The sequence below is a fragment of the Anser cygnoides genome, chromosome 1 (genome assembly GCF_040182565.1).
Source record: "Anser cygnoides isolate HZ-2024a breed goose chromosome 1, Taihu_goose_T2T_genome, whole genome shotgun sequence".
Lineage (NCBI taxonomy): Eukaryota > Metazoa > Chordata > Aves > Anseriformes > Anatidae > Anser > Anser cygnoides.
Window position 1 is genome coordinate 189,263,140 of NC_089873.1, and position 24,016 is coordinate 189,287,155.

Here is a 24,016-nt window from a genome sequence, read left to right on the forward strand (position 1 = left end):
TGAAAATACAAGGCACTGAGCTTCTTGTTAGATAGGGCTAAGGCTGATGTACAGATGAGCTGGTAATAAAGAGACTGGGTTTTCACCTGCACACTCTATACAAGTACTATCCAGGATTCAAGGATGGTTCTGATTCAAGGAATTAATACATTTGTACAGAAGATGGAAGCATTTTGAGCATATCCGCATCACCCAAGAAAAATTGGGATATTTAAGCACCTTAAATAATTTGAAGAAATCGACCTCCTCATTGAAAATTGGAAGTGCAGTATCAGGAACATTTCCTGTGTCAAGCAGGGATGGAAAACCTCATCAACAGGCACACAGGCCTTAATGTTTGGCTATTTAAGTTATAAATTACATCCTCAGCTACAGCCACAGAACAGTCTCAGTGGATTTTCAGCTATCTGCCTCCTCTAAAATAAGCAAGCATTATTTTAGGGTGCCAATTCCTTCCCATATATACTCAAGGGTGAAGATCTGACAGAGAACTGAATGTTAATCTGTTGTGAAGTGAAGCTTTAGAGGTAGGTTTGTACAGCATAGTGTCTAGAAAAGGAGTAGGGGCAAAATACTGGTGTTTTTACAACTACTTGAAAGGAAGTTGTGGGGAGCTGGGGGTTGACCTCTTCTCATAGATAACTAGTGATAGGATTAGAGGGAATGGCCTCAAGTTGTGCCAGGGGAGGTTCAGGTTGGAAATGAGGAGACATTTCTTCTCAGAAAGAGCAGTCAGGCACTGGGACGGGTTGCCCAGGGAGGTGGTGGAGTCACCGTCCCTGGGGGTGTTCAAGGAAAGGTTGGACGTGGTGCTTGGGGACATGGTTTAGTGGGTGACATTGGTGGTAGGGGGATGGTTGGACCAGATGATCTTGGAGGTCTTGTCCAACCCTAATGATTCTATGATTCCACACAGAGACACACAGGGCCATGAAATGCAACCCTCTCTCCCTGCCCTTCGGATCAGGCAGGACCAGAAGGCAGCAGATGAGGGATGTACCCCTGACAACAGAAACGAAATCCCTGTGCCCAGCGTGCTTCCGCATGGAACACTGTCGGCTGGGACCTGCTTCTGGCAGGGGATGGGGTCCTGAACGCGCATACGTGGGACATTTACACAGCAGTGGGTTGTAGCACTGGACACACAGTGAGGCAAAGTCCTCTTAAAAGAGAGCCAGCGGTCTCTAGCCCTACTTTATTTAACCCTGCCGGTTAACGCAGCCCCTTCTGAGAGGGAGAGGGCAGAGCTGCTCACCCCTCCCCCCTCGGGCCGGCCGTTAACGGCCCGCCCCGCGCGCGCTTCCCGCCCCGCATCCTCTCCCCCCCAAACCCCTCCCCTTCCCGCCTGACCCCGCCCCCTCCCCTCAGAGCCGGCGGCGTCCGCGGTCTCCATGGCAACACGTGACGTCACGGCTCCCCCGGCGGCGCTGATTGGCGGGCATCGTTCGAGAAGGCGGCCGAAGGCGGAAGCGGAAGCCGCACGTGGAGCCGGCGAGCGGCCGCCGCAGCTTCTGGAAACTTCGCCCCGTTGTCGTATTTAAAGCGGCGCCGCCGCCCGCCCGCCCCCCTCCCTCCGCGCCCGCGCAGCGCCGGCACCGCGGCTCGGCCATGGCCGTGGTGGGCTTCGACCTGGGCTTCCAGAGCTGCTACATCGCCGTGGCGCGGGCCGGCGGCATCGAGACGGTGGCCAACGAGTTCAGCGACCGCTGCACGCCGTGAGTACGGGGGGGGGAGGGGGGTGGGAGCGGGAGGGGGCGCAGCGCGGGGCCCCCCTCACGGCTGGAAGGGTCCCCCTCACGGCTGGAAGGTGCTGGAAGCTTCCCGGGGGTGCCCCCGGGCGGGCTGCGCTGCGAGCGGGGCAGATTCCCTCGCCTTCTCTCCCCTGGTTTCATAAATCCTCACCGAAAGCCTGGTAGTTTAAGTTGAAAGCTATCCCAGCGGGTCCGGGTGCCGAGTTAAGCAGCCTCTTGTCCTTTGCAGCTCCGTGGTTTCCTTCGGGTCCAAAAACAGAGCTATCGGCGTCTCGGCTAAAAACCAGGTAGGTCCTTTCCAGGCACTTGTAACTATAAAACAGCCGCGGCAAGCTGCTCAAGTACTGCTGGGTGTAAGAAGAGTCCCTGCCCTGTAGTTCAGATCAAGTAACTTAATTTCCATTGTCAAATCCTGTGCTATGTGCCGTGCTTCCTTCAGAGAAATGCAGGGTGGCTTTGCTAGAACTTCCCTGTCTTCTCTTTCATTACTAGTAATATTTGCCAACTGAACGCGCTATTTTTCTGACAGCTTAGGCATCATGTTTTTGTTCTAAATGCCTGTATGTACCCTTTTCCTTGCATTTAAAGTAAAACCTTTGAATTGCTGCGTAGAGCTGCTTAAAATTATATGGAACAAGAAAGTGTTGCCTAAGATTCCTAAAGTAATTAAGGTTCCTTACTACCTTTCCTTTCACTAGAAGGTAAATGCCTGTGTGGTTTTTTGAAAGTATAAATCATTAGGTTTAATTGGTTAAGCTGCTCTGAATAGGATTTGAAGAAATACCAAACGTTTTCTTCATTAAAATAATATTTTCATGTTAAAGGGAGAGGCGAATTCTCTCACAACTCCTAATAACTAAATGTAGTGGTTAAATAAATTCTCAGGTATTCTCAAGCCCCGTATTGGAGGCTTGTTGCGTAACTACTGCTGGTAGAGACCAAGCTTGCAGCCTCTGCTGGCCTGTGCAGATCTCTGCTGTAGTAGAAGGACTGCAGTGGGTTTCCATGGAGAGAGAACAAAAGGAGACTTTTTTTCCCCTGTAATAACTTCTTTATTTTGAATGGCCACTGAAATGTGAATGGCTTACATGTTCACATGTATGTATGCCCTTTTAGTTACAGGTTAATGTTTGGAGTAATACAGTGAATATATAAGTATGTGTTTTTTCTTCAGAGAAACTTGATTTTAGCATTGCTTTTGCTTATTTGACTGTGATTCCACTGATTCAGATCAGGAGCTAACAATCTGCGTGCAAAAATGAGTTGTTATTCAAAACAGCAAGTGATATATATCTTATGTAGATGCTCTTGAGAGTGTTTCAGTGTTCTGTTAAGTGCAGCTGAAGACTTGAAGTAAGCTGAAAGCGAAGTAGATTCTGTCTCTAAAACTGCATTTAAAGGAATGCACTCCCAGTGATGAATGCCTGTGAGTTCAGTTGACTTCAGACTAACCTTTAGTGTATATTAATGTGTTGTCTATGTGCTTGGTGAGCATCTGTTTTTCTTGCTGTAAGTGTTCAGTCTGTCAGGTATATTGTTTCTTTTGTAAATGTGGGAGTTTTCTTCACATGAGCAACTGAGTTACATTTTCTATGTCTTAGAGTATATTACCTTCTTAAATTGAGGAGTAAGATGGTCCCTTTCATTTTGTTGTTTCGTGTTTTAAAAATGAAAAAAGTTCTTGACTAATGACTTCAACAATGTGACTATATGAGAGCTTATAATGCTCAGAGGTGATCGCTTTAACACTTCAGGAGCTGCTGTTGGAATGTATTTTCTGAGAACTGGTTTCCTCTTAAATAAGTCAGATAGCACTGCAGATGAGAGCAGTATCTTAGTTAACAGGCCATAATTCTCTTTCTTAATTGTGACTAAGCAGGGAGATATTGAAACATGCTACAGATCTAATGGCATACAATTACTCTAAAAATATCTTAAGATTGTTCTCTTGGAAAAGGCTGTGAGCGTAATTCTAAATTAGGCTGTAAAAGCCATCAGAGTGTTTGTGCTGCTCTGCCCACTACATAAAAATTATTTTTGCTTCCATGTTCTTCAACAATACAGCTATGGATTACGTAGCATTCAAGTACGCTGGAGTTATGGCTATACAAATAAATGAAGCCATGCCAGGAAATGGTCTTGGACACAGGAACTTAAATAATTCTATTGCATTACAGTGTTGGAATAGTTCCTGGCATGATTTCAGCCTGTACTAACTAGTGTTCTTCCTAATAACTGTTGAGTACTGTTGGGTGACTAGAATAAGCCAGGGACGACAACTTGCAGTAGGAAATTTGGGTGTGACATCTTTCACCCCACCCACAGCTTTTTGAAGGTTTGTCTTTAATAATACAGATACAGCTGGATTCTGTGTCAGAGCTGTTCTGTTGGAGAACTGTCATAGTTTTATAGCTTTCTAATGTAAGATGTAGCTTGAGTTCTTTAATTCCATGATGGATATTTTTTATGCAATAGGAAAATAATACTTCTCTTTGAGGGTAGTGAAAGCTAGAAGTCTTCCTCAGAATGTTCGTCATTTGACTCACGCAGTCTGTTGGTGCCTGCCTAAGGCTATTCTAGAGAAGAACACGCTTTTAGTTTCTCTCCAAAAGAACAGGATTCATTCCACTTTGAGATACGTGCTGTATCTCTTTTAGGACAGTCTAGCTGTATACTTTCAGTTCTGCACTGTATTCCTGATAAAGAATGCTTCTCTTGGTCAGTTGGTTCTGTGGGCAGCTCACGCTGTAGTTCAGTGTGTACTTTAAACTGACATTGGTACCAAAATAGTGTCTCATGCTTCTCACTGTGTCTATGAACTGTGTCCTTTTATGGTCTGGTGCAAGAATTTAAGGAACTGCTAGGTGAATGTGAACAGGGAGCTCACCTGGTTTAAGAACAGCTGAAGGAAAAAAAAGTATCAAAATGAATGAGGAGATCGGCTTGAAGCTAATAATGGAACAAACAGTTGTGTGCTTAATGTAGTGGCGATTCGACTGAATAGCTGGAGGTGAGGTGGCTGGCATTGGAGTACCAGTTGACAGACATGGCAAATACTTGGGAAACTGGCTCCTCTCTTCATTTGCTTTAACTGCTTCTAAAGTAGATGACTAAAGAATAGGCGCTATAAAAACTGTGCTATTGCTCACCTGATTGCTTTGAGGTCTTAGGGATACTTCTATAATACTTATAGTATATAATATATGATGGTCTTTAACTGTGTAGCCCTCTGAGTCATTTTTTTGTAGTAATGAGCTAGTATGAAGTACCAGATAGTAATTACAGGTGCTATAGAAACTGATGTGGTAAGCAAAAGTTTTCTTAAAACATGGCTGATGCTGGGGGGTACATAGAGCAGCACTGAATGTTGCAGGTTGATGAAGAATAGATTTCTAAATGTCCTGTGTTTCCTTGCAGCAAATCACTCATGCCCACAACACGGTATCTAACTTCAAGAGGTTCCATGGCCGTGCATTTAATGATCCTTTTGTTCAAAAGGAAAAAGAAAAGTTGAGTTATGATTTAGTTCCTATGAAGAATGGTGGAGTCGGAGTAAAGGTATGCTTGCGGTATAGCTCTTCTTGGTTTTATATCTACATGGAAAAGTTTACATTTCAACACCTAGTCAGCAAAACACAAGCTTCCTTTCATTACCCTAAAGGTTTTCTTTAACCTTTCTCTTGAAGAGGAGCTCTTGTATGAATAGCCAGTTTCATCTTTAAGTAGTGCATGTTAAGTATCAAATTAAGGTTCATTTGCAAGTAATTGCTGAAATACAAGCTTCCCTGTCGGCAAATCGTACATCCAGCTCAAACATTACAGCGGAGGAACTGCTAAGATAATTACGAGGTTGCATGGCTTTACTTTGAAGTATTAACCTTTCTGTCACTCCTGTGTGAATGCACTGTTAGTCTAATTACATGGTTACATATGCCTTATAAAGTAGTGTGAAACTTGATTTAGAATTGTTATGAGTGATTGCCTTTAGAGGACTATCTGGTATCCTGTAAGTTACATGAATTGTAACTGACCAGCTTGTACAACTCAGTCTGGGTCTGAGCCTTGCTTATGCTACAAGGAGTTCACTGCTAGTATGTCAGCTTTTCCTAGGATAGGTGCCATCAACACTGGATTCATTTACAGAAGTGTACAAAAATACTGATAAAGTCTTGTAACTTCACGTGTAATGCTGCTTCACTAATGAAGACCAGAGCTTATTTAAGGCTGTGCATTTTATTTGCTCTTTTTCTCCATACCTTGAACTAATGCCTCAAAACTTCAGCACAGATCCAGCCTTGGTAATGAACAGATTGCATAAGAGATTATGCTTTTAAAAAAAAAAAAACTGTCTGGAAGGATAGTTGAGCTTTTCAAAAAGAGGAGGTACCTTTTCTTATACTGATTGTGACTTGTGATGTTAACATGCATTGCAGACAGAAATTAATGTTTTCCTTTAATTAAAGTGCATGTAGGAGTCTTTTATGTAAGTGAAGGCATAGTGTAGTAAAAGAACAGTGCTACTTGGTATCTTTTCTTTTTTCCTCAGTCTTTGCAGAACAAATCAGTAGGTTTTTTGCAATTTTTTCATTCTAACTGTGCAAAACAAGTTTTAAGAATTGATTCAGTATGTCATACTTGGTAAGGCTGGGACGTTTTTCTGCTGAAAGTGAAATGCTTTATTTTTTCCCCATTGGAATGCTGTGGATGAAAGGCAAGCGCTGCTTTCAAGAATCAATTGTAATGTTCCCTCGCTTGATCATTGGCATAATTACCCAGAAGACTGATTCAGGAATACTTTTGTACTGTTCCCTTACCAATAAATTAAACTTTTTGCTGAGCTTCATCTTAAGTTTTTAGTTGGTTTACGTGAACTGTTGTGTAGCTCTTCTTTTAGAGGCTCCTCAAGTCTTGAGCAGACATACAAAAGTGTTAAGAGGAAAGAGCAGGTAGTTTGGGACTTTTCTGTAGTTGGCAGCAGTTACAAAATTAATAACTTTACTGTGTTTGGCATAATACATGACCTAGCCTTATTCATGTTCTAGACTCAATCAATTCTAAAATCATTATAAACTCCTAGTCATTTCCTTCATCTATAGTATTGGTACTGTTTTCAGTGTTTTAAATCTGAAAATGAAATTACTGCTTCTGTAGACACTTAAATGGTAAATCAAATTGTAAATTGCAGTTCTATAATGAACTAATTAAGCATGTCAAGGTTAAAATTATTAGTCAGTCTAGCAAAAATAATTTTTCTTCCTATTGAAACTATGGTATTACTTTCCCTATTTCTTCTTTTCAGGTCATGTACATGGATGAGGAGCATATCTTCAGTGTGGAGCAGATTTCAGCTATGTTGTTGACTAAATTAAAGGAGACTGCAGAGAGTAACCTGAAAAAGCCAGTAACAGACTGTGTTATTTCTGTAAGTAATTGTAGTGCACAGGAACATTATGTCTTTTTAACTTCAACTATTGAGGACATTTTGTTTCTGTTAGTGTATACTGAAAAAGAACTTGAGATAAGCACTTACAAAGGGATTAATCCTAACTAGCTTTAGAGCTTCTGACTTAAAGAAGTCCCAGGGCTACTTCCATGTTCCAGTCCCTGAACTCATTCCTTTGGGAATGTGTGAATTTTGGGACAAAGAATGCCCCTGATCCAGGTGTTTACCCTTCTGCAACTTCATTCTATGACTAAACACACTCAGTAAAGATACCTTTGTTTACCAAAGTTAACCCTCTGGCAGCTGAAATTAATTAACTTCATTTTTTTCAATTTATGACTGTACAAGAAAACTATCTCAGACCAAGAACAGTCCATTCTGAAGTATAAAATGCCATCTGCTTCTGTGTTCACTGACTGAACAAGTCTGTCTCCAGTTGCATCTACAAGTATTTGAGTCTGTTGAGAAGAGTTTGCCTACTTGATATTTGAGGAGTTAATGTCCTCTGATACAGTTTCAGTCTCTGAGGACATCACAGGTCACTGTCCAAAGTGGATGCAAGAGATCTGTAGTAAATTTTCAATGTATTCCTTCAGAATCTTACCACTTGTCCAAAGTCGTTTTGGCCAAAGCAGATTCTCTTTATTTGTGACCACTTTTTGACATCTCTCATCTGTAATGCTGTACTGCATTTTTCTGCTTTCTTGGACAGCAATTCATCTGCTAATTCTGATAGATTATTCTGTCTCTCTCCATAACACCTTTTTATATTTTGCACTAGTATTTAAGGTCCCTAGTATTTGTATACAAACAATTCAATTACTTCTTGCTAATATATACTCATGTAAAATAGTGGATGCTTATTTAATTTCATCTCAGCTTGACTGAGTAGAATGCTTGAAGTCTTAATTCAGCAAACTAGTTACATGTTAAAAATTTGCAGTGAGCCTCATTCTTAAGAATGAGGAATGGATACAATTTTTATGAATGCTTTCAAATAAACAGTGTCTCATGTTCTGGTATTACTAACTTCTTTCTCACCTGCTTTCTTCAGGTTCCATCATTTTTCACAGATGCTGAAAGGAGGTCTGTTCTGGATGCAGCTCAGATTGTTGGATTAAACTGTCTTAGGTTAATGAATGACATGACAGCTGGTAAGTATGGTAAAATAGCAGGTCCTTCAAATTGTGTGTATGGTAGCAGGTGCATTTTAGTTACTCTAGGAAACAGCACTGGCTTTAAAATCAGACATGAAACACAAGCACTCTAAACACTTGTTTCTCTTCTCTTTATTTTGCGTCTTCCATCTTAATGTCTTATGTGAAGGGGTAGAAGAGATGAAGCTTTAGTGGTGGTAATGTCCCTGAGTATGTACTCCAGAGTTGCCCCATGTGCTTGGACTACTACTTGTCTGTTTAGTGTCCACATTTCCTGGAGGAAAACTTACGGTGCACAGTTGTGGGTTCTAGGCACTCTTAAAATAAATTATTAACATTAACTTCCAAAGTATTTGTCAGTATAACTGTGGTTTTAAAACAAAAAAAATAGCAATTGATTTCCTCTTGCTAATGTGTTCAGGACTCTACAAACACACTGGCACAACCAAGAGCTTGTCTGGTCTTTTCTTAAAACAAGTGTTCTTATCCTAAGTTTTCCTGCATTTCCTGTTTGTGTTTGTGGACAGAGCACTGTTCCATGTTTTTAAATGTTGTAATGATTAGCACTTGTTTCCTCTAGCCCTTTGGTTATTTTCATGGCCTTCCTCTGGACTTGCTCTAGCAGGTCCATGTCCTTCTTGTGCTGGGGACCTCAGAGCTGAACGCGGGGCTCCAGGTGGGGCCTCAGAAGAGCAGAGGGGAAGAATCACTTCCCTCACCCTGCTGGCCATGCTGCTTTTGATGCAGCTCAGGATACAGGTGGCTTTCTGGGCTGCAGGCGCATGTTGCCAGCTCATGTTGAGCTTTTCTACAACCGGCATCCCCAGGTCCTTCTCCTCAGGGCTGCTCTCAATCCGTTCTCCCTGTAGCCTGTATTTTTGCTTGGGATTGCCCTGGCCCAAATGCAGGACCTTGGCACCTGGCCTTGTTGAACTTCATGAGTTTTGCACAGGGCCTGCCTCTTGGGTCTGTCAGAGTCCCTCTGGATGACATCCCTTCCCTCCAGCATGTTGATCACACCACGCAGCTTGGTGTCATCAACAAACTTGCTGAGGGTGCCCTAGATCCCACTGCCCATGTCACTGACAAAGATGTTAAACGGTGTTGGTGCCAATACTGACCCCCGGAGGAACACCACTTGTCACTGGTCTTCACCTGAACATTGAGCCATTGACCACAACTCTTTGAATGCAACCATCCAGCCAATTCCTTACTTGCTGTGTGGTCCACCCATCAAATTCATGTCTCCAATTTAGAGACAAGGATATCATGGGGGGGACAGTGTCAAATGCTTTGCACAGGTCTGGGTAGATGTCAGTTGCTCTTCCCCTAAGGAAGATAATTTTAAGGGTTTAAGTAACTTAATGTACATTGATGGAGTGGTATCTTAAAAGTTTTTCTATAATAATTTTCAGCTGGATATCTGGCAAAGCATAAGATTCCTAATAAACATACGTGCTTGGTCAGTATGATGTTTATGTTGAATGCTAGGTATTTTCACCTAATGAAGAGCGAATCTGACAGTATCATTACAGAAGCCATATATACGTGTTCCCATCATCTAGTTTTAGCTTAATTCTTTGTTTATATAGCAAAGAGTGCTCTAGAAAATGTGGTAACGTGAATTCTTGAGCTGGGCAAGTGTGGAGCCCACATCAGGTATACTTTTTAGTAAGGATCTTCAGAAGCTTTGGTATTGGAATGAACAAATCACAAAAATTTAGATCTTTCATCTCCGTAGTAGAACCAGAAGCTTTCCTTTATTGTGTAATACAGCATTTCTCATTTTGTTTTCCTTACCTTGTAGGGCTACTGAGTACTGTCCAACTTTTTCTAATTTTAAGTGTTACAATCTTTTTATAGTATCTGTGGGAAGGGGTACTTGATTATAGTAGAGCAGAAAATAAAAATAGTTGTGTGTTTTTTTCTAATGAGACAAATTCTGCTGTGACATATTTTTCATAAAACTTGACTTGGGAACAAGGGTAATGTATTTTTTGAGCATGCTGAACACAAACGCGTGTTGGTCTGTTCATTCACATTTCAATCAAATCTAGATCTCAAGGATATATCACTTGGATGTATTCCATGCAGTATAGTTTGGTTTTAGTTAAACACCTGTTCATGACTGGCTGTGGGAGGGATTGATGTGGGGGGGGGGCTAGGATTTATAGACTGCCAAAGAATCCACATAGATGAGAATGAGTGTACCAAGTGCAGGGGAACTTTACTAGACACCAGAATCCCTAAGTCTCAAGCCACTGATTGATGGGAAATGAGGCTGAACTTGTTCCAGATAGTCACATCAAAATCTGTAGCTCCAGACTAAGGAAGCCAGTGAGCCAGTGTCCCTTCCTCTTATGTGAGAAGGTGTCAGAAGGTGTCAATGTGATAATAAAACATTGTTCTTCAGAGCATGTGTTCTCTGCCTTCATTACCACCTTTGCTAATGTTCTAATTCTCTTGCCTGATAATCTGGCTGGGAGCCTGGCCTATTATCTTCAGTTTGGGTTTCTTCATCCTAGAAAATGAGAGAATGTGCACTTATATATGCCAAAATCTGAGCCTTTCCTACATAACTGTGTAGGTGAAACTCTCTAGGCCTTTGTTTTTCTTTAATTACTGCATCAGCCTCCTACCTTGCTGTGACATTGCTATATATCCAAAATGCTGTGGCAAAACTGTTACTGTTCTGTCCTTTGTATCACCCTGCGTTTACATGCCAAACTGGCTTCTGTTCCACACTTTTGCAGTACTTCACAAATCCTCTGTCTGATACGATGCATAGACTGAGAATATTCCCTTTTGCAGCCTCTCCTGACCATTCATAGCATTCTCAGACATAGCCTTCATGCCTGTGAGATATTTTTTAAACTCAAAACTAGGTTTTTCTTACAACGCTCTGCATCTTTGATTACTGTGAGACACTAAAAACTGAGCTGTTAGTAAACAGATCGAAGATTAACCCTTCAAACAGGGTTATTGATTCTTAGTTTTGCATGCTTAAACATTTAGGGATAGAGCATGCACATGACTGAGGAAGGATTTGCTTCTCGGGTCCTACAACATCCATGTTAATGGAATAAAGCTTTCATGTAGGAAAGACCTTGCATAGGTGAATCTTTTTTTTTCTGGTTGTTCTTTATTCTGTAGCTTAATGTTCACAGGGATGTGATGGCATACAATTGGAGACCAACCAGAGGTTACACTGATATATCTGATGTTGTTTTTGCAGTGGCTTTGAATTATGGAATTTATAAACAAGACCTTCCAGCACCTGAAGAGAAGCCACGAATAGTTGTGTTTGTTGATATGGGACATTCTGCATTTCAAGTATCAGCCTGTGCATTCAACAAGAGTAAACTAAAGGTAGTAAGATTAAATGAAGATAAAAGGCTTCGAGACATTAGAATCAGCTGTATAAACCTGTTTTTAAAAAAACTCTGAAGTAATTTAGGCATGTAAGGTGCAAAGAGAAGATTTTGTCAGTATTCTTCATTAGGATGACTTTAAATGGAGGCTGCAAATTGCTCTGTAATATACCACTGTGAGATACACAGTGTAACTGCTACCACTTAAACTAAGTGGATGGATTAAAATTGTAAATACTTACAGTTGTCACCTACTAAGGTTTACTTCCCCTGTAAAGTTGAAAAGCAATTTTTACAGATGTGGTTGATATAAATACTTAAGCCTGAGCACAGGCTGACTTGCCCCTCACTTTTTTTGGGAACAAATGCTTGTTGGTATTGGAAGACTGCTGTTCTATTTGATTTCTGTTGAGTGTTAGACTAAATAATTGTGTTCTTTCAAACCAGGTACTTGGCACAGCATTTGACCCTTTCCTAGGTGGAAGGAACTTTGATGCAAAGTTGGTAGATTACTTTTGTGCAGAAATAAAAGCAAAGTACAAACTGGATCCAAAATCAAAAGTTCGAGCTCTTCTTCGTCTGTATCAGGAGTGTGAGAAGCTGAAGAAACTGATGAGTTCTAATAGCACAGACATTCCCCTAAACATTGAGTGCTTCATGAATGATACAGATGTATCTGGAAAAATGAACAGGTGAGCTCTATTGGACATGGTTAGGTTGTTGCTTTGGTGGCTGCATTTCTTGAGTGTTTGTTCCCATATCTGAAAGAAGCTTGCTGTGGTAAAATAAAGGGCAAGTGTTGAATAGTTGTGGAGTTTAAGTGTTAGAAAAACTAAGCTCTGATAGGTGAGCGCTACATTTCAGCCTGTGTTTTCAGTGTAATAAGTGCGTAAGAAGCTTGTTCTTTCTGTGAAATGGCACACTTTTAAAACCATGGGTTGGTGCATGCAAACCAGGGCGGGGGGGTTGGCTACGTGTTTAGGTCTGCAGTATATTTTAGGTAACCTAAATCCCATACTGCTCTTAAGATAGGAACAATTCAAGCTCTCCTTTTTATCTGCTCTTACTGAACTGTGGATATTGGGAGAGAAATGGAGGACAGGAATGGTACTTCTGGGGGTGACTCGATTATGCCCAGAGTGTAAATAGTCTTTCCCTGTGCATCTCTCCTGCGTGCACTCACAGGCACAACTTCATTTGTAGTCACTGCACTGCTAGTCTTCTAACTGCTGTCAAGTGAGTATTTTTTCTCCAGTATTTAGGAAACAGATTTTCTTTGTAAAGGAAGTATGAGTGTTTTCTGTATTCTTATCTGTAACCTCTGCTTAGAGGCAAACATACAGTGCCTGCCCAAACAATACCTTCATCTTACTGCATTAGCTACATTGATAGCAGCATAGGAAAATCTGTAGGCAGCTGTTCATGTACTGCCTTGTTGCTGGCTGTCACTTCAGCCTGCTCACGGGGGCTTGGCTTTTCAAGTCTTTTTGCAGTGTAGTTAATAAACCTGATCAGAAATCAGAATCAGTTTAGAAACAAATACCAGAAAATCTTAAGGGGAGGGGACAGGCATGGTGTGGTTGACATTTCTTTCCTTAGGTCTCAGTTTGAAGAATTGTGTGCTGACCTGCTGCAGAGGATAGAGATGCCTCTGCTTTCATTAATGGAACAAACACAGCTCAAAGTGGAAGATGTGACTGCTGTAGAGATTGTGGGAGGAGCAACGCGCATTCCTGCTGTCAAAGAGAGGATTGCTAAATTCTTTGGCAAAGATGTCAGTACAACGCTGAATGCAGATGAAGCCATAGCTAGAGGCTGTGCTCTGCAGGTATGGTACCGGCAGCATGTGAGAAACTGAAAAGCTGAATTTCCTGAGAGTGCTGTCTGGAGAGGTGGCCAAGCACTTGTGAGAAACGGCTAAGTGTGCATACATTGCTCACTGAGTCTTTTAATGGGATTATGCTGTTAAAGAATTCAGAGTACTCTTCTGTGGTGCAACACTTTATTTAAAGTACTGATGTTGGATGTATTCTGTAAGTAGCCCGCTCTTCTCTTCAGATGAATGGGCCTAGGAATCTTCTTTAATGAGTGGAATTTAAGAGTCACTGTCAAGCCGAGAGGTGTTTTTATCAATAAAGTGTACAAGATTTATCTACGTAGAACGTAAAATGTTGCAGCTCTGCATTTTCTGGTATCAAGCTTCCCATCAATGCCAAACTGACTTTTATTCTATTTTCCCTGTCACCTCCAAATTATTTATAGATTCTAATCAATGAACTATGTTTTACAGGCAAATCACTCATTGTCTTCTTCCTTTCCTGCTTTACCTGTTCTCTTATTTCACTTCTTTTTCTGACTTGTTTCTTTACCCCATCTCACTAATTGCTTTCTATCACTAGTAATCATTGTCTGTGGGGAGAGAAGTAGAACCTGTAAAATACACACCTGTTATTCTTTATTTTTTTTAAATCTTAGACCTAAGTAATGCAGCACTTCTGTTCTTTACAGTCCTGCCGTTCCTTTAGACTGCTTCCCTTTTCACAAGCTGCAGTAAGAACAAGGTTGAAAGTGTTGCTAACTCAAAAATATGAACATACCTGTATATCTCTGTTCTCTGATCAGACTTCATTGAAATTGAGCAACTCACCTAGCTCTGTTTTAGTGAAGTCACCACAGTTCTTTCTCTTGTTTAAATATGTTAAAAGGTTGGGGGCAGGAGCTAGAGCAGTTAACCAACTGTAATGTAATGCATCTCTTTCTTTTAGTGTGCAATTCTTTCTCCAGCTTTTAAAGTGAGAGAATTCTCTGTGACAGATGCTACACCATTCCCAATATCTCTGTTGTGGAACACAGAAGCAGAGGACACTGAAGGGTAGGTAGCTCAAACTACATTTCTGTGAAACTTTTAGCCTTCACTGTTGAAGGATAGTTTTCTTGTTTGCATTTAAACAAGGTTCTTGGCATTCTGGTGCAGAAAGCCTTGTATGTCATATACCGCAGATGGTTCATGGTGGAGATTCTGTTGTAAAGGCACAAATTAAAGTTTTAGCCATGACTATCCTCATATGTTAAAGATCTAAAAAAAAACTTGAATGAACTGACAAGCAATATACTCGTGTTACCTGTATCTGTTTGTTATGTTTTGAAATATAAAATGAACTACAAAAGCTGTTGTATACTGAGACCATTTTTCTTTATGGCTTTTTTATCCAAGGTGTTTCTAACACCCATCAAGATTCTAGTTTCTGTAGTAACATTATGCACTATGTGAACATTGTGAACTTACATGGCTACTATTTGGCTGGAAACAGAAGCAAAATTTTTCATAAGACAAATTTCTTGCAATTGCTGTGTCTGAAACTCTGACCTATGTTATTAACTGTGCCATGCCTGTGGGAAATAGTTCTTGCTGTCTAAGATGTTGAAAGTTCTGAGATTAACTTTTGGGGAGCTTTAAGTGCTAGAGCAGCTGTTGATACTCTTTTGCCTTTTTTTCCCTCCAAGTTCTTTGCAACTCAGCTTTCTTTTGTATTCCTTCCTGTGGAGACACAGTATCTAACATTTCTTCTGTCACAGGCTTCTGAGAGCAAACTCTAGATCTATATTCTAGGTGGAGCTCTTATTTTCTCACACTTAGGTTGTTAGATGATCTCGTTTGATAGTTCGGAGATAAAAATTGGTTGGAAAACAGAATCAGGCAGGCATAATGGCAGACAGAATCTAGAAGAAGAATATAAAATAAAGCTGGTTGTCTTTCTGTCATATCAGGGAATGAATAATAATCTGGTGTCAGTGTTCTCAAATGAGCCATAGAAGGTAAGTGAGAAAGGAATTAATGGGACTATAATTAGCCTTTTGAGACTTAAGTGAGGAACAGTGCAAATTATGATTTAAATTATGCTATTCCAAACTCAGAATGTCTTTGGGAGAAACAAATTTTGGAGGTCTGCTGATGGTCCGTTGCTAAACTGCCACCTACATCCAACCTTAATTCTGAGTCTCAAAATTAGAACAGGATACTTTCTGATTACGATACACAACGATATTTTTTTTTCCTTGCAGTATGGTGTTTAAGTATCTTTCTTGGAGTTGTTCAGAAGGGTAAATGTGTCAAAGCATAGTGGTGTTTCTGTGAAGAGTTCTGATGCTAAATCTAAGTCTTTCAGCTCAAAGTTTGTGCTAAAAGTGATTTTTTTCCTCCTAATCATAGGGTTCATGAAGTGTTCAGCAGAAATCATGCAGCGCCTTTCTCCAAAGTTCTTACCTTCTACAGGAAAGGTCCATTTGAGTTAGAAGCATTTTATTCTGATCCTAATGGAGTCCCGTATCCAGAGACAAAAATTGGTGAGTAACTGTCTTAGAACTGTTGCTGTCTTACATTGTTTGATATCAATGCTGGTGTTAAATCAGCTCTTTAACAGTGTGCTGTGCTGTGTTGCGGTAAAGCTGTATGATGTATATATTTACGTTTTGGTCTCTTGAGAACTCAGTTATCGACTGTCCTGTTCCATAGGTAAACAAATTTGGATTTTGCCTGGCTTCAAAAGTTGTTTCCTTCTTATGATGAAATAAAGGGGAACTATAACAGAATGCTCATGACTAGAATGAGAATTGCAAGATCTTACTGTCTTATTTACCCCTGAGCTATCAATTGGTTAGGTATTTCATAATACAGCTGTTCTGTTTGTTAACAATAGACTTACAGTTTCACCAGAATCATAGTGCTAAAGATAAACTTCATAAATCTTGATGTGGTTGGGAGAATGCATAGGGCAGAAACAGTCTGATTTACCAATACTTCACCTGCTACCTAATGCACTACAAAGTCACCTATAACTTTCCCAGTGGGAAAAATCAGTTATTTTCCCTACACTGAACTAAATTCTCTGGTTGGTTCACTGAGAGTCACAAAGTTCAAACACCATGTCTTAGAAGCTAGTTCGATATTTCGTAGTCACAGAAATGACAGGCTTTGTTTCATGTTAGCTATTTCTGTAAAGACCAGTAGTGGGATTTCAAGTTATATGGATTTAACAAATGAGATGTTTAACTGCTGTGTGGCAACTGAGCATGGATTTTGAAAAATCAGATTGGTTTCAGCTTATTCACCAATTAATTTTGCTCAGAACAGAGTTAGTAGCCCTAATGGGTGAGTCAGTAGCTCTGATGAGACTACCAAAAGAGGACAGGTCACAACTGCGGCATTATTGGATTTACAAGAGAGGGGATTACATTTTTTTGGTCTGTAAAGTAAGCTGATAAAAGCTGATATGCATAAGGATCAGATCTGCTGATGAGGAAATGATGCATGTGGATCCAGCCAGTGAGGATATCAGTAAAGCATCATCGTCTCCAGGTCACTGTTTTTGTGATATACATATAATAGGCAGGAAAAACAAGTGTGTTCTTTTGAGTATCAGATCCTGCTTTTTGTATATTGTTAACCTAGCTGTCTGTTTCCTAGTTTAAAATTTCAAATGTTGCAGGAGCTACAAAACAATTTCACACTTTCCCTAGAGTAAAAGATGATGACAGACCTATATGGATGAAAAGCTAAAAACTCATTTTTCATTATACTTCTAGAAATCTAGAAATACTGTTGCTCTGTTGACCTACAAAAGATACACCACAACATTGGCATTAGATTAAATCCTTATAGCTTTTGTTCGTCCCATTATAGCATCACAGATAACACAAGCAAGGGGAGTAAGCTTTTACTTTCTGTATTCTATATTTCTCTATAACTAGTGACAGGGGAACCTACCCTGGGTGATGAAAATAAATGTTATGCCTTTTTATTTGTAAGGTAAAACTGATAGAACAATAATATTCTTTTTGTGTTTAATAGTACTCATTTCATTTGGGGACCATGTGATTAGCACAGTTATTAGTGGTGTGGTCAAATATTTAAAGTCTCTTGTGTGAAAGAGTGAAGTATTTTTCTAGCTCTGTAATGTTGCCTATTTTGTTCCACTGTGTGAATTCTGATTCTTTTGATTTTTAGGTAGGTATGTTATCCAGAATGTGGCAGCCCAGAAAGATGGAGAGAAGTCTAAAGTCAAAGTGAAAGTCCGTGTCAATACTCACGGCATTTTCAGTGTGTCCACTGCATCCATGGTAGAACCAGTTAAAAGTGAAGATAGTGAAGATGTTGGTGTTGAGACTGAAGTGGAAACCCAGGACCAGAGGCCTCCTGAAAATTCAGATGATGTGAGTTGACCCTTCCTTGTGTGTGAATGTCCTGACTGATCAAAGTGTGTTCTGCTGGTACATACTTGGGAAGAGAAAAACATCTAAGAATGCGAAATGAGGCTAACTTTGAGATGTGCATAGCTGTTAGAAAAAAATGTATTTATAAGAAAAGGAGAAAATTATTGCCATCTTGAAAATTATGTGGATTTTAAATTCACTTTTCAGGGAAAATGCCAAATGGCAGGAAGTGGGTTGCTTACAGCTGACATAGTTATCAGAGTGTTCCAGATAGGAAGACTTGGTTTGGGTTGTTAGTCATCCATGTTCTCTGTGTCAAAAGGATTTGTGTATAATCCTCTGTATTAGTGAAGTTTTGGAACTTCTTGTGAAAGGGAAAATCGGACCATCTTGTACAGCATTGAAGGGAAGGGGAACAGTGGGGAATAATGTGGTGGACTTGATGTTTTAATATTTTTCTGAGGGGGGGAAAACCTTAAGCTATGACTCAATAAATTAAAAGCCACTTTTTTAAAAAGAAAGTGGTAGAGTGCACACACGCAAGTATTGTAGTGCCAGACTGGCACTAGTAGGTAGCATTTTCACCAGGTCCTTCTGATCTTATACCTAGTCTGTATCAGTTAAAGCGTGTGTGTCTGCGTGTGCACAGAATGTTTTGTAGGGCACTTGGTATAGTATGTGCATCAGAAGTGGTGCCCTATAACTTTGATTAAATTCAAGTGCACATGCCTTCTACATCCTTTGTGCCTGGGCTTTCATTTCAGAAAAATATCCAGCAAGAGAACAGTGAGGCTGGAACACAGTCCCAGGTACAAACTGATGGTCAGCAAACGTCACAGTCTCCCCCTTCATCAGAACCTCCCTCTGAAGAAAACAAAATCCCAGATGTCAAGAAAGTGAGTGACCCTTTAACTCTGTTGAAAATGTTATACTGTATAATGGTGGCATTTAAAATTGTAATGTTCCAGGAAAAAAAGTAAGGAACTTGGTACTCAAAACCTTTTTCACTTCTAAACCTTTTATTAATTATGAAAAATAATCTGTATATCTTGTGATGATTTTTCATAAAGAGTTTGTAAAAGAAATCCTGCAAGAAGTCCCTCTCTACCACTTCCCTGTCTTTATGCAGTGTTCTATAGCGAATTTGTTTGAGGTGCAGACACTTCAATTTAACAGCTGTCAAGAGGCCAACTGACTAGGTCTGCTGAGAGAAGCTGGAATTAGGAACTCATAAACCAAAGGGGAGATAATCAATGTGAAACATGTGCCTGCATGATACTGCTAGTAGTTTCCTTTCATCTGTGTAAGATGAAAAATGTTTTGGATTAAAATCTTGCCACTGTCAGCACCACTAGTGAAATGCTAAGCTATAGAGGGGTACTTCTGGAAAAACCTGCAAATAGATGATAGATCTGGGAAGTGTCCTTGCTGTTGTTCAGTACTTGTTGTGAAATAGACTGGAAACAGGCTAGGATGAGAGGTGGGCTGCCTGAAGGGAAAGTGCCTTGCAAGTACTTTTCGAAGATTTTCAAAGAAAACAATCTCTGCATGTTCTTCCCCATGAATGCTTCTATCATCATCGTGTTAATTCATCAGAAGGAAGTCAGGAATATTATCTTATTTTTCTTCTCTCCAACTCAGACAAATGAGAAGAAAGGTGACCAGCCTCCAGAAGCTAAAAAACCCAAGATAAAGGTGAAGAATGTGGAACTGCCCATTGAAGCTAACTTGGTTTGGCAGTTAGGAAAAGATCTTCTCAATATGTATATTGAAACAGAGGTGAGTTAGTGTGGCTTAGACTGCTTTCATGGTTGCAGTTATTAACCGTTTGTCTGCTCTTCAAGGCAGTGTCTGATCTTTTACTGTAACCCTAGAGTGTAAATTCAGCTAATTTACAGTGAGCTAATAACACTGTCCAACTTTAACACAACTGAGAAATGTTAACAAAATATCGGAGTGTTGTTTATAACAATAGTATCAGAGCACTGGTGCATGGAATGAAATCACAGATTGGTTCAAGCTATTGTAACCTAGAAAAGGACATTCCATTTCTTCAGGTGAGTCTACTTGGTAGTTATGAGAATTCCAGAAGTTAATGTGAGCTAAGGAGATTTGGGTGTTTTACACCAGCCATGCTTGTTAGAAATCTGTTTGAATATAGGTATTTTTTAATGAAATTTTTTGTGATTACACAGGGAAAGATGATCATGCAAGACAAGCTGGAAAAAGAAAGAAATGATGCAAAGAATGCGGTGGAGGAATATGTGTATGAGTTCAGGGACAAATTGTCTGGACCATATGAGAAGTTTGTTTGTGAAAAGGTAGGTTATAGTTTAAGCAGCTTCTCTGTAAATGCTGACACTAAATATCTATTCTGTAGTCCTTGGTCAAGCTTTCTCATCCACCTATCATGGAAATACTAATTCCATTGAATAATGGCTGGGGCTGATCCAGAATTAAGGCCAGGCTTAGCAAATAGCGCACATCCCTGACAACTTCACTCCCTTTGCAACAAAACTTATTTTGCTTCCAAGTAAAGTCCTCGACTAGAAAGGGAAGCTGCATTGTATTCACAGCGAAAACCATGAATGAAAACCACAGCCCAATTGTTGGCCAAGTCCAAGGCAAGTGGCTATAGATGTTGGCTGTGTTGCAGGTGTTTCTCAGTTCAAAAGCTGGTGTGGTTTATAGGACTTAATTAGACAAAAGAAATTAACTTATGCAGGAGGCCGAGAATTAATGTTTACACTTAGTGTACTGTTACTACAAGCATAGTCAATTGGTGCGTATTTTGGTGTTTGACATGTTGATTTATATTGATACGTAGGATCTTCAAGGCTTCTCTGCGCTCCTAACAGAGACAGAAGGCTGGCTGTATGAAGAGGGTGAGGATGAAGCTAAGCAGGTGTACGTAGACAAACTAGAGGATTTAAAGGTAGGTCTGTTACTATGCCCAAAGCAAAATGCAGAGTTCCCAAAATACCCCAGGAAACAATGCTAATGAAATACGTAATGCATGGGAATTGCTTTTTCTAGAAATTAGGTACTCCAATTGAAATGCGCTATCAAGAAGCAGAAGAACGACCGAAGGTGTTAGAAGAACTGGGACACAGGCTCCAGTATTATGCCACAATAGCTGGGGAATTCAGGAATAAGGTATGTGGCCTCGAAGTACCTTTCTTTTACCACATAGGGTTTCATTGAGGCTCACCAGCTGGCAGAGGTTTCAAATTCTCTCAGATTAGCTGCAGTCTCTGGTTATGTAGGTCACAAATTTAACACCACAAGTGTTTCCTAGTACTCAACAAAACCTCGCACAGTGTGTCGTTTTCAGTTGCTTGATACTTCTGGATGTTTTCAGGCTAAAAAGTACATTCCTTAAAAGAGGAAGAGGGATTAGACTGTGTTCTGATTCTTGACCCTTTAAAGGCTAATTTGACTACTTTAGAGCTGTGCTCTTCTTTACGTTCTTTTGGGAACAAGAATGGGTATGGCACTGTGCTGAGAAGCATTAATATAAAAGCTACGTAGGAGAAACTAAAACACCTAGCATGTTTACGTACATACTACTTTTGCCACTGCCATTTGGAGATACTTTCTTGATAAGCATGCCTGCCTCTGAATATTTAGTCCTCGGGTTTTAATGGGGCAGTCCACAACACCCAAAGTAACATTGAGATTTGCAGCAAATAACTGTTCACAGCTGTAACTACAAAATTAGCATTAAGTGAAATTATTCAGTAGTTTTACAGTCTTGAAATTAATATTACTGAATATAGTACACTTAAGTATATCAAATCCATCTTTTGAATTCCCAGCCAAAGTCAAAGGTGATGCTGCGGAATAGGTCAGGAGAAATCATGATATCAGTTAATTGTGTGACTGTCTCTGGGGCTCAAAGTTGAGCAACTCTGATTGTAACCCCTTCTACATACAGCAGAATGGCATGTTCTTAACTGCTGGGGGTCTGTGTAAGATCCTCAAGAGGGAGAGGAGGGTGTACTTAGCAAAAAGCGTTAATATTGTGTTACTTTGTTGTGCAACTTCTTTGTAAAAATCTGTATTCCCTCTGAACTAACTTTCCTATTTGAATCTTGGACAAAGGAAACTTTATGGTTGTCTGTATTTCTTGTCTCTTTTTGTAACATATCTAACTTGTTGCTGACTTCATTTTTTTGAAAATCAATGAAGATAATCTGTAAATAACTGGGATATTCTTGTAACTTGATGCCACTAAACTTGACATTTTTAACTAATACAAAATGTGTATTTGTGCAGGATGAAAAATATATCCATATTGATGAAATGGAAATGATGAAAGTAGAGAAGTGTGTTAGTGAAGTGGTAGAGTGGATGAACAATGCTGTGAGTGCACAGGCGAAGAAGAGCTTAGATCAGGATCCAGCTGTGCGGTCAAGTGAAATTAAGGCAAAGCTACAAGTAAGTACCACAAGAAACTAAGTTTAGAGGCTGTTACTAAAGATAGGATAGCATAAAAAGCTAGACTGATTCTTGCCTCTTCCCTCCACCCCTTCCTTTCTTATTTTACCTTACTGCTCCAGTACTCTTAAAGGGTGGTTAGAAGCGTGGACAAAATGAGATTCAGAAGAAGGCAGAGGAACTGTGCTATACCGTTAATAATTTTGTGGAGCTATTCACATTTTGTCTTTCATTCACGTTAAAAACTCAGATTTTTCAGAATGATAGAAAGGTACAAAATCTTCTCTTTAAAAAAAGGCAAAACCAAGAAAGAAAACAATCACATGTGACATTGAAAATGTGAACTGAAGAACTTTGCCCAGAACTTTGAAAAGTAAATCTGTTACTTTATTTCAGGGTACAATATGTGCTTGTCAGTTTGGACTTGGGAAAAAAATAAGCAAGTTTAAAATAGCCTTTTAGGCACAGGATTCTTCACACTAGTGAAGCTGATGTGTCCTTAATGCATATTTTGACCGTATTTTTTTCCCCTCACTCTTTTCAGGAGTTGAACAATGTCTGTGAGCCTATTGTGACCCAACCAAAACCAAAAGTTGACTCTCCTAAGGAGGAAAACCCCTTAAATGAACGGAGCGATTATAAAACTGAAGACATGGGAGAAGATGACAAAAATTCAGAAATGCCTCAACAAAATGGCGAATGTCATCCAAGTGATCAAAGCACTGTTAGCATGGACTTGGACTAAACCACAGCACTTGCAGCAAGTTATTTCATCCCATGACAGAAGATATTTTTGCTGTCGTCTGTGATTGGGGGGGGTGGGAATGCATTGTTTTGGGAACTATTTATATTTTTTCTTAACTTGTCTGGAATATGTTGTGTTATGGGAGGAAAGAATAGTAATAGTGTTGGTCATGACTATCCTAAAAGGAAAATTGCCTTGGTAACTTTCAGATTCCTGTGGAATTGTGAGTTCATACTAAGCTTCTGTGCAGTATTTAACCATTTGCATCACTAAAGATGAAAAGAAGCCCTTGCTCTGAAATATACTGCTCCTTCAAAAGGTTGTAATCGAAACCTTCGTAGGCATTTGTGGATGCCAAGGTAGTTTTCTTTCATCTGGACATCTGATTGGGTATGTCAGTAAAAAGCCAGTGTCTGTCCCGTTCATAAGGACTTTCCAGAATAAATTCTTCTGTTCTAAGGCTTTTGGTTATTGCAGTCCAAAGCATTTATCAGACAATAAGATGGTGAAATGTGTTAGTAGCATGCAGAAACGCTTACGTTTCGTCTCTTGCTAAACAATACATTTTTCATGTGGGGTATATAAAATGAAGGAAATGCTAATTCTGTTAGTGTTATTGTGAAGCCTTTTAATGAGCTTTAAAATAAAGTTCATTTTACTGGTATCTCCTGACTTGATTTTTTTTCTGGTTTTGGTACGTCTGGTGTAAGTATTGACCGTCCCACTGTTGGCGACAGATAAACAAGGCTGTTCTGTTCTTCCACAAGAGTAAAAAAAAAAACTCAACATTTAGCATAGAAGATAGAAGGGACATAGTTTAGTCACGGGACTCAACAGGTCAGCTTGACAGTTGGACTTGATCTTTGAAGGTCATTTCCAACCTAAATGATTGTCTTAGA

General features: G+C 40.0%; 1 protein-coding gene across 2 annotated transcripts; it reads left to right on the forward strand.

The window, feature by feature from the left end:
* The first annotated feature begins 1,498 nt into the window (after nucleotides 1–1,498).
* Nucleotides 1,499–23,781, forward strand: HSPH1 (heat shock protein family H (Hsp110) member 1). 2 transcript variants are annotated; one of them, XM_066989717.1, is made up of 18 exons: nucleotides 1,501–1,715; nucleotides 1,981–2,038; nucleotides 5,169–5,309; nucleotides 7,051–7,173; nucleotides 8,249–8,348; nucleotides 11,587–11,720; nucleotides 12,170–12,414; nucleotides 13,322–13,550; nucleotides 14,488–14,594; nucleotides 15,933–16,066; nucleotides 17,727–17,932; nucleotides 18,697–18,828; nucleotides 19,574–19,711; nucleotides 20,128–20,253; nucleotides 20,760–20,867; nucleotides 20,969–21,088; nucleotides 22,211–22,372; nucleotides 22,917–23,781. In XM_066989717.1, the coding sequence occupies exons 1-18, from the start codon at nucleotides 1,609–1,611 to the stop codon at nucleotides 23,115–23,117; spliced, it is 2,571 nt and encodes an 856-aa protein (XP_066845818.1). In that variant the 5' UTR covers nucleotides 1,501–1,608; the 3' UTR covers nucleotides 23,118–23,781. The 2 variants fall into 2 exon arrangements, with proteins under 2 accessions (XP_066845819.1, XP_066845818.1); XM_066989718.1 differs by lacking the exon at nucleotides 18,697–18,828 and having other exon boundaries at nucleotides 1,499–1,715.
* The last annotated feature ends 235 nt before the right edge of the window (nucleotides 23,782–24,016 follow it).

Coding starts and splice junctions, on each gene's coding strand:
- HSPH1 (XM_066989717.1), top strand. CDS start 1,609: ATGGCCGTGGTGGGCTTCGACCTGGGCTTCCAGAGCTGCTACATCGCC. Junction 1,716..1,980: donor TTCAGCGACCGCTGCACGCC/GTGAGTACGGGG, acceptor TGTCCTTTGCAG/CTCCGTGGTTTCCTTCGGGT. Junction 22,373..22,916: donor AAATTAAGGCAAAGCTACAA/GTAAGTACCACA, acceptor CACTCTTTTCAG/GAGTTGAACAATGTCTGTGA.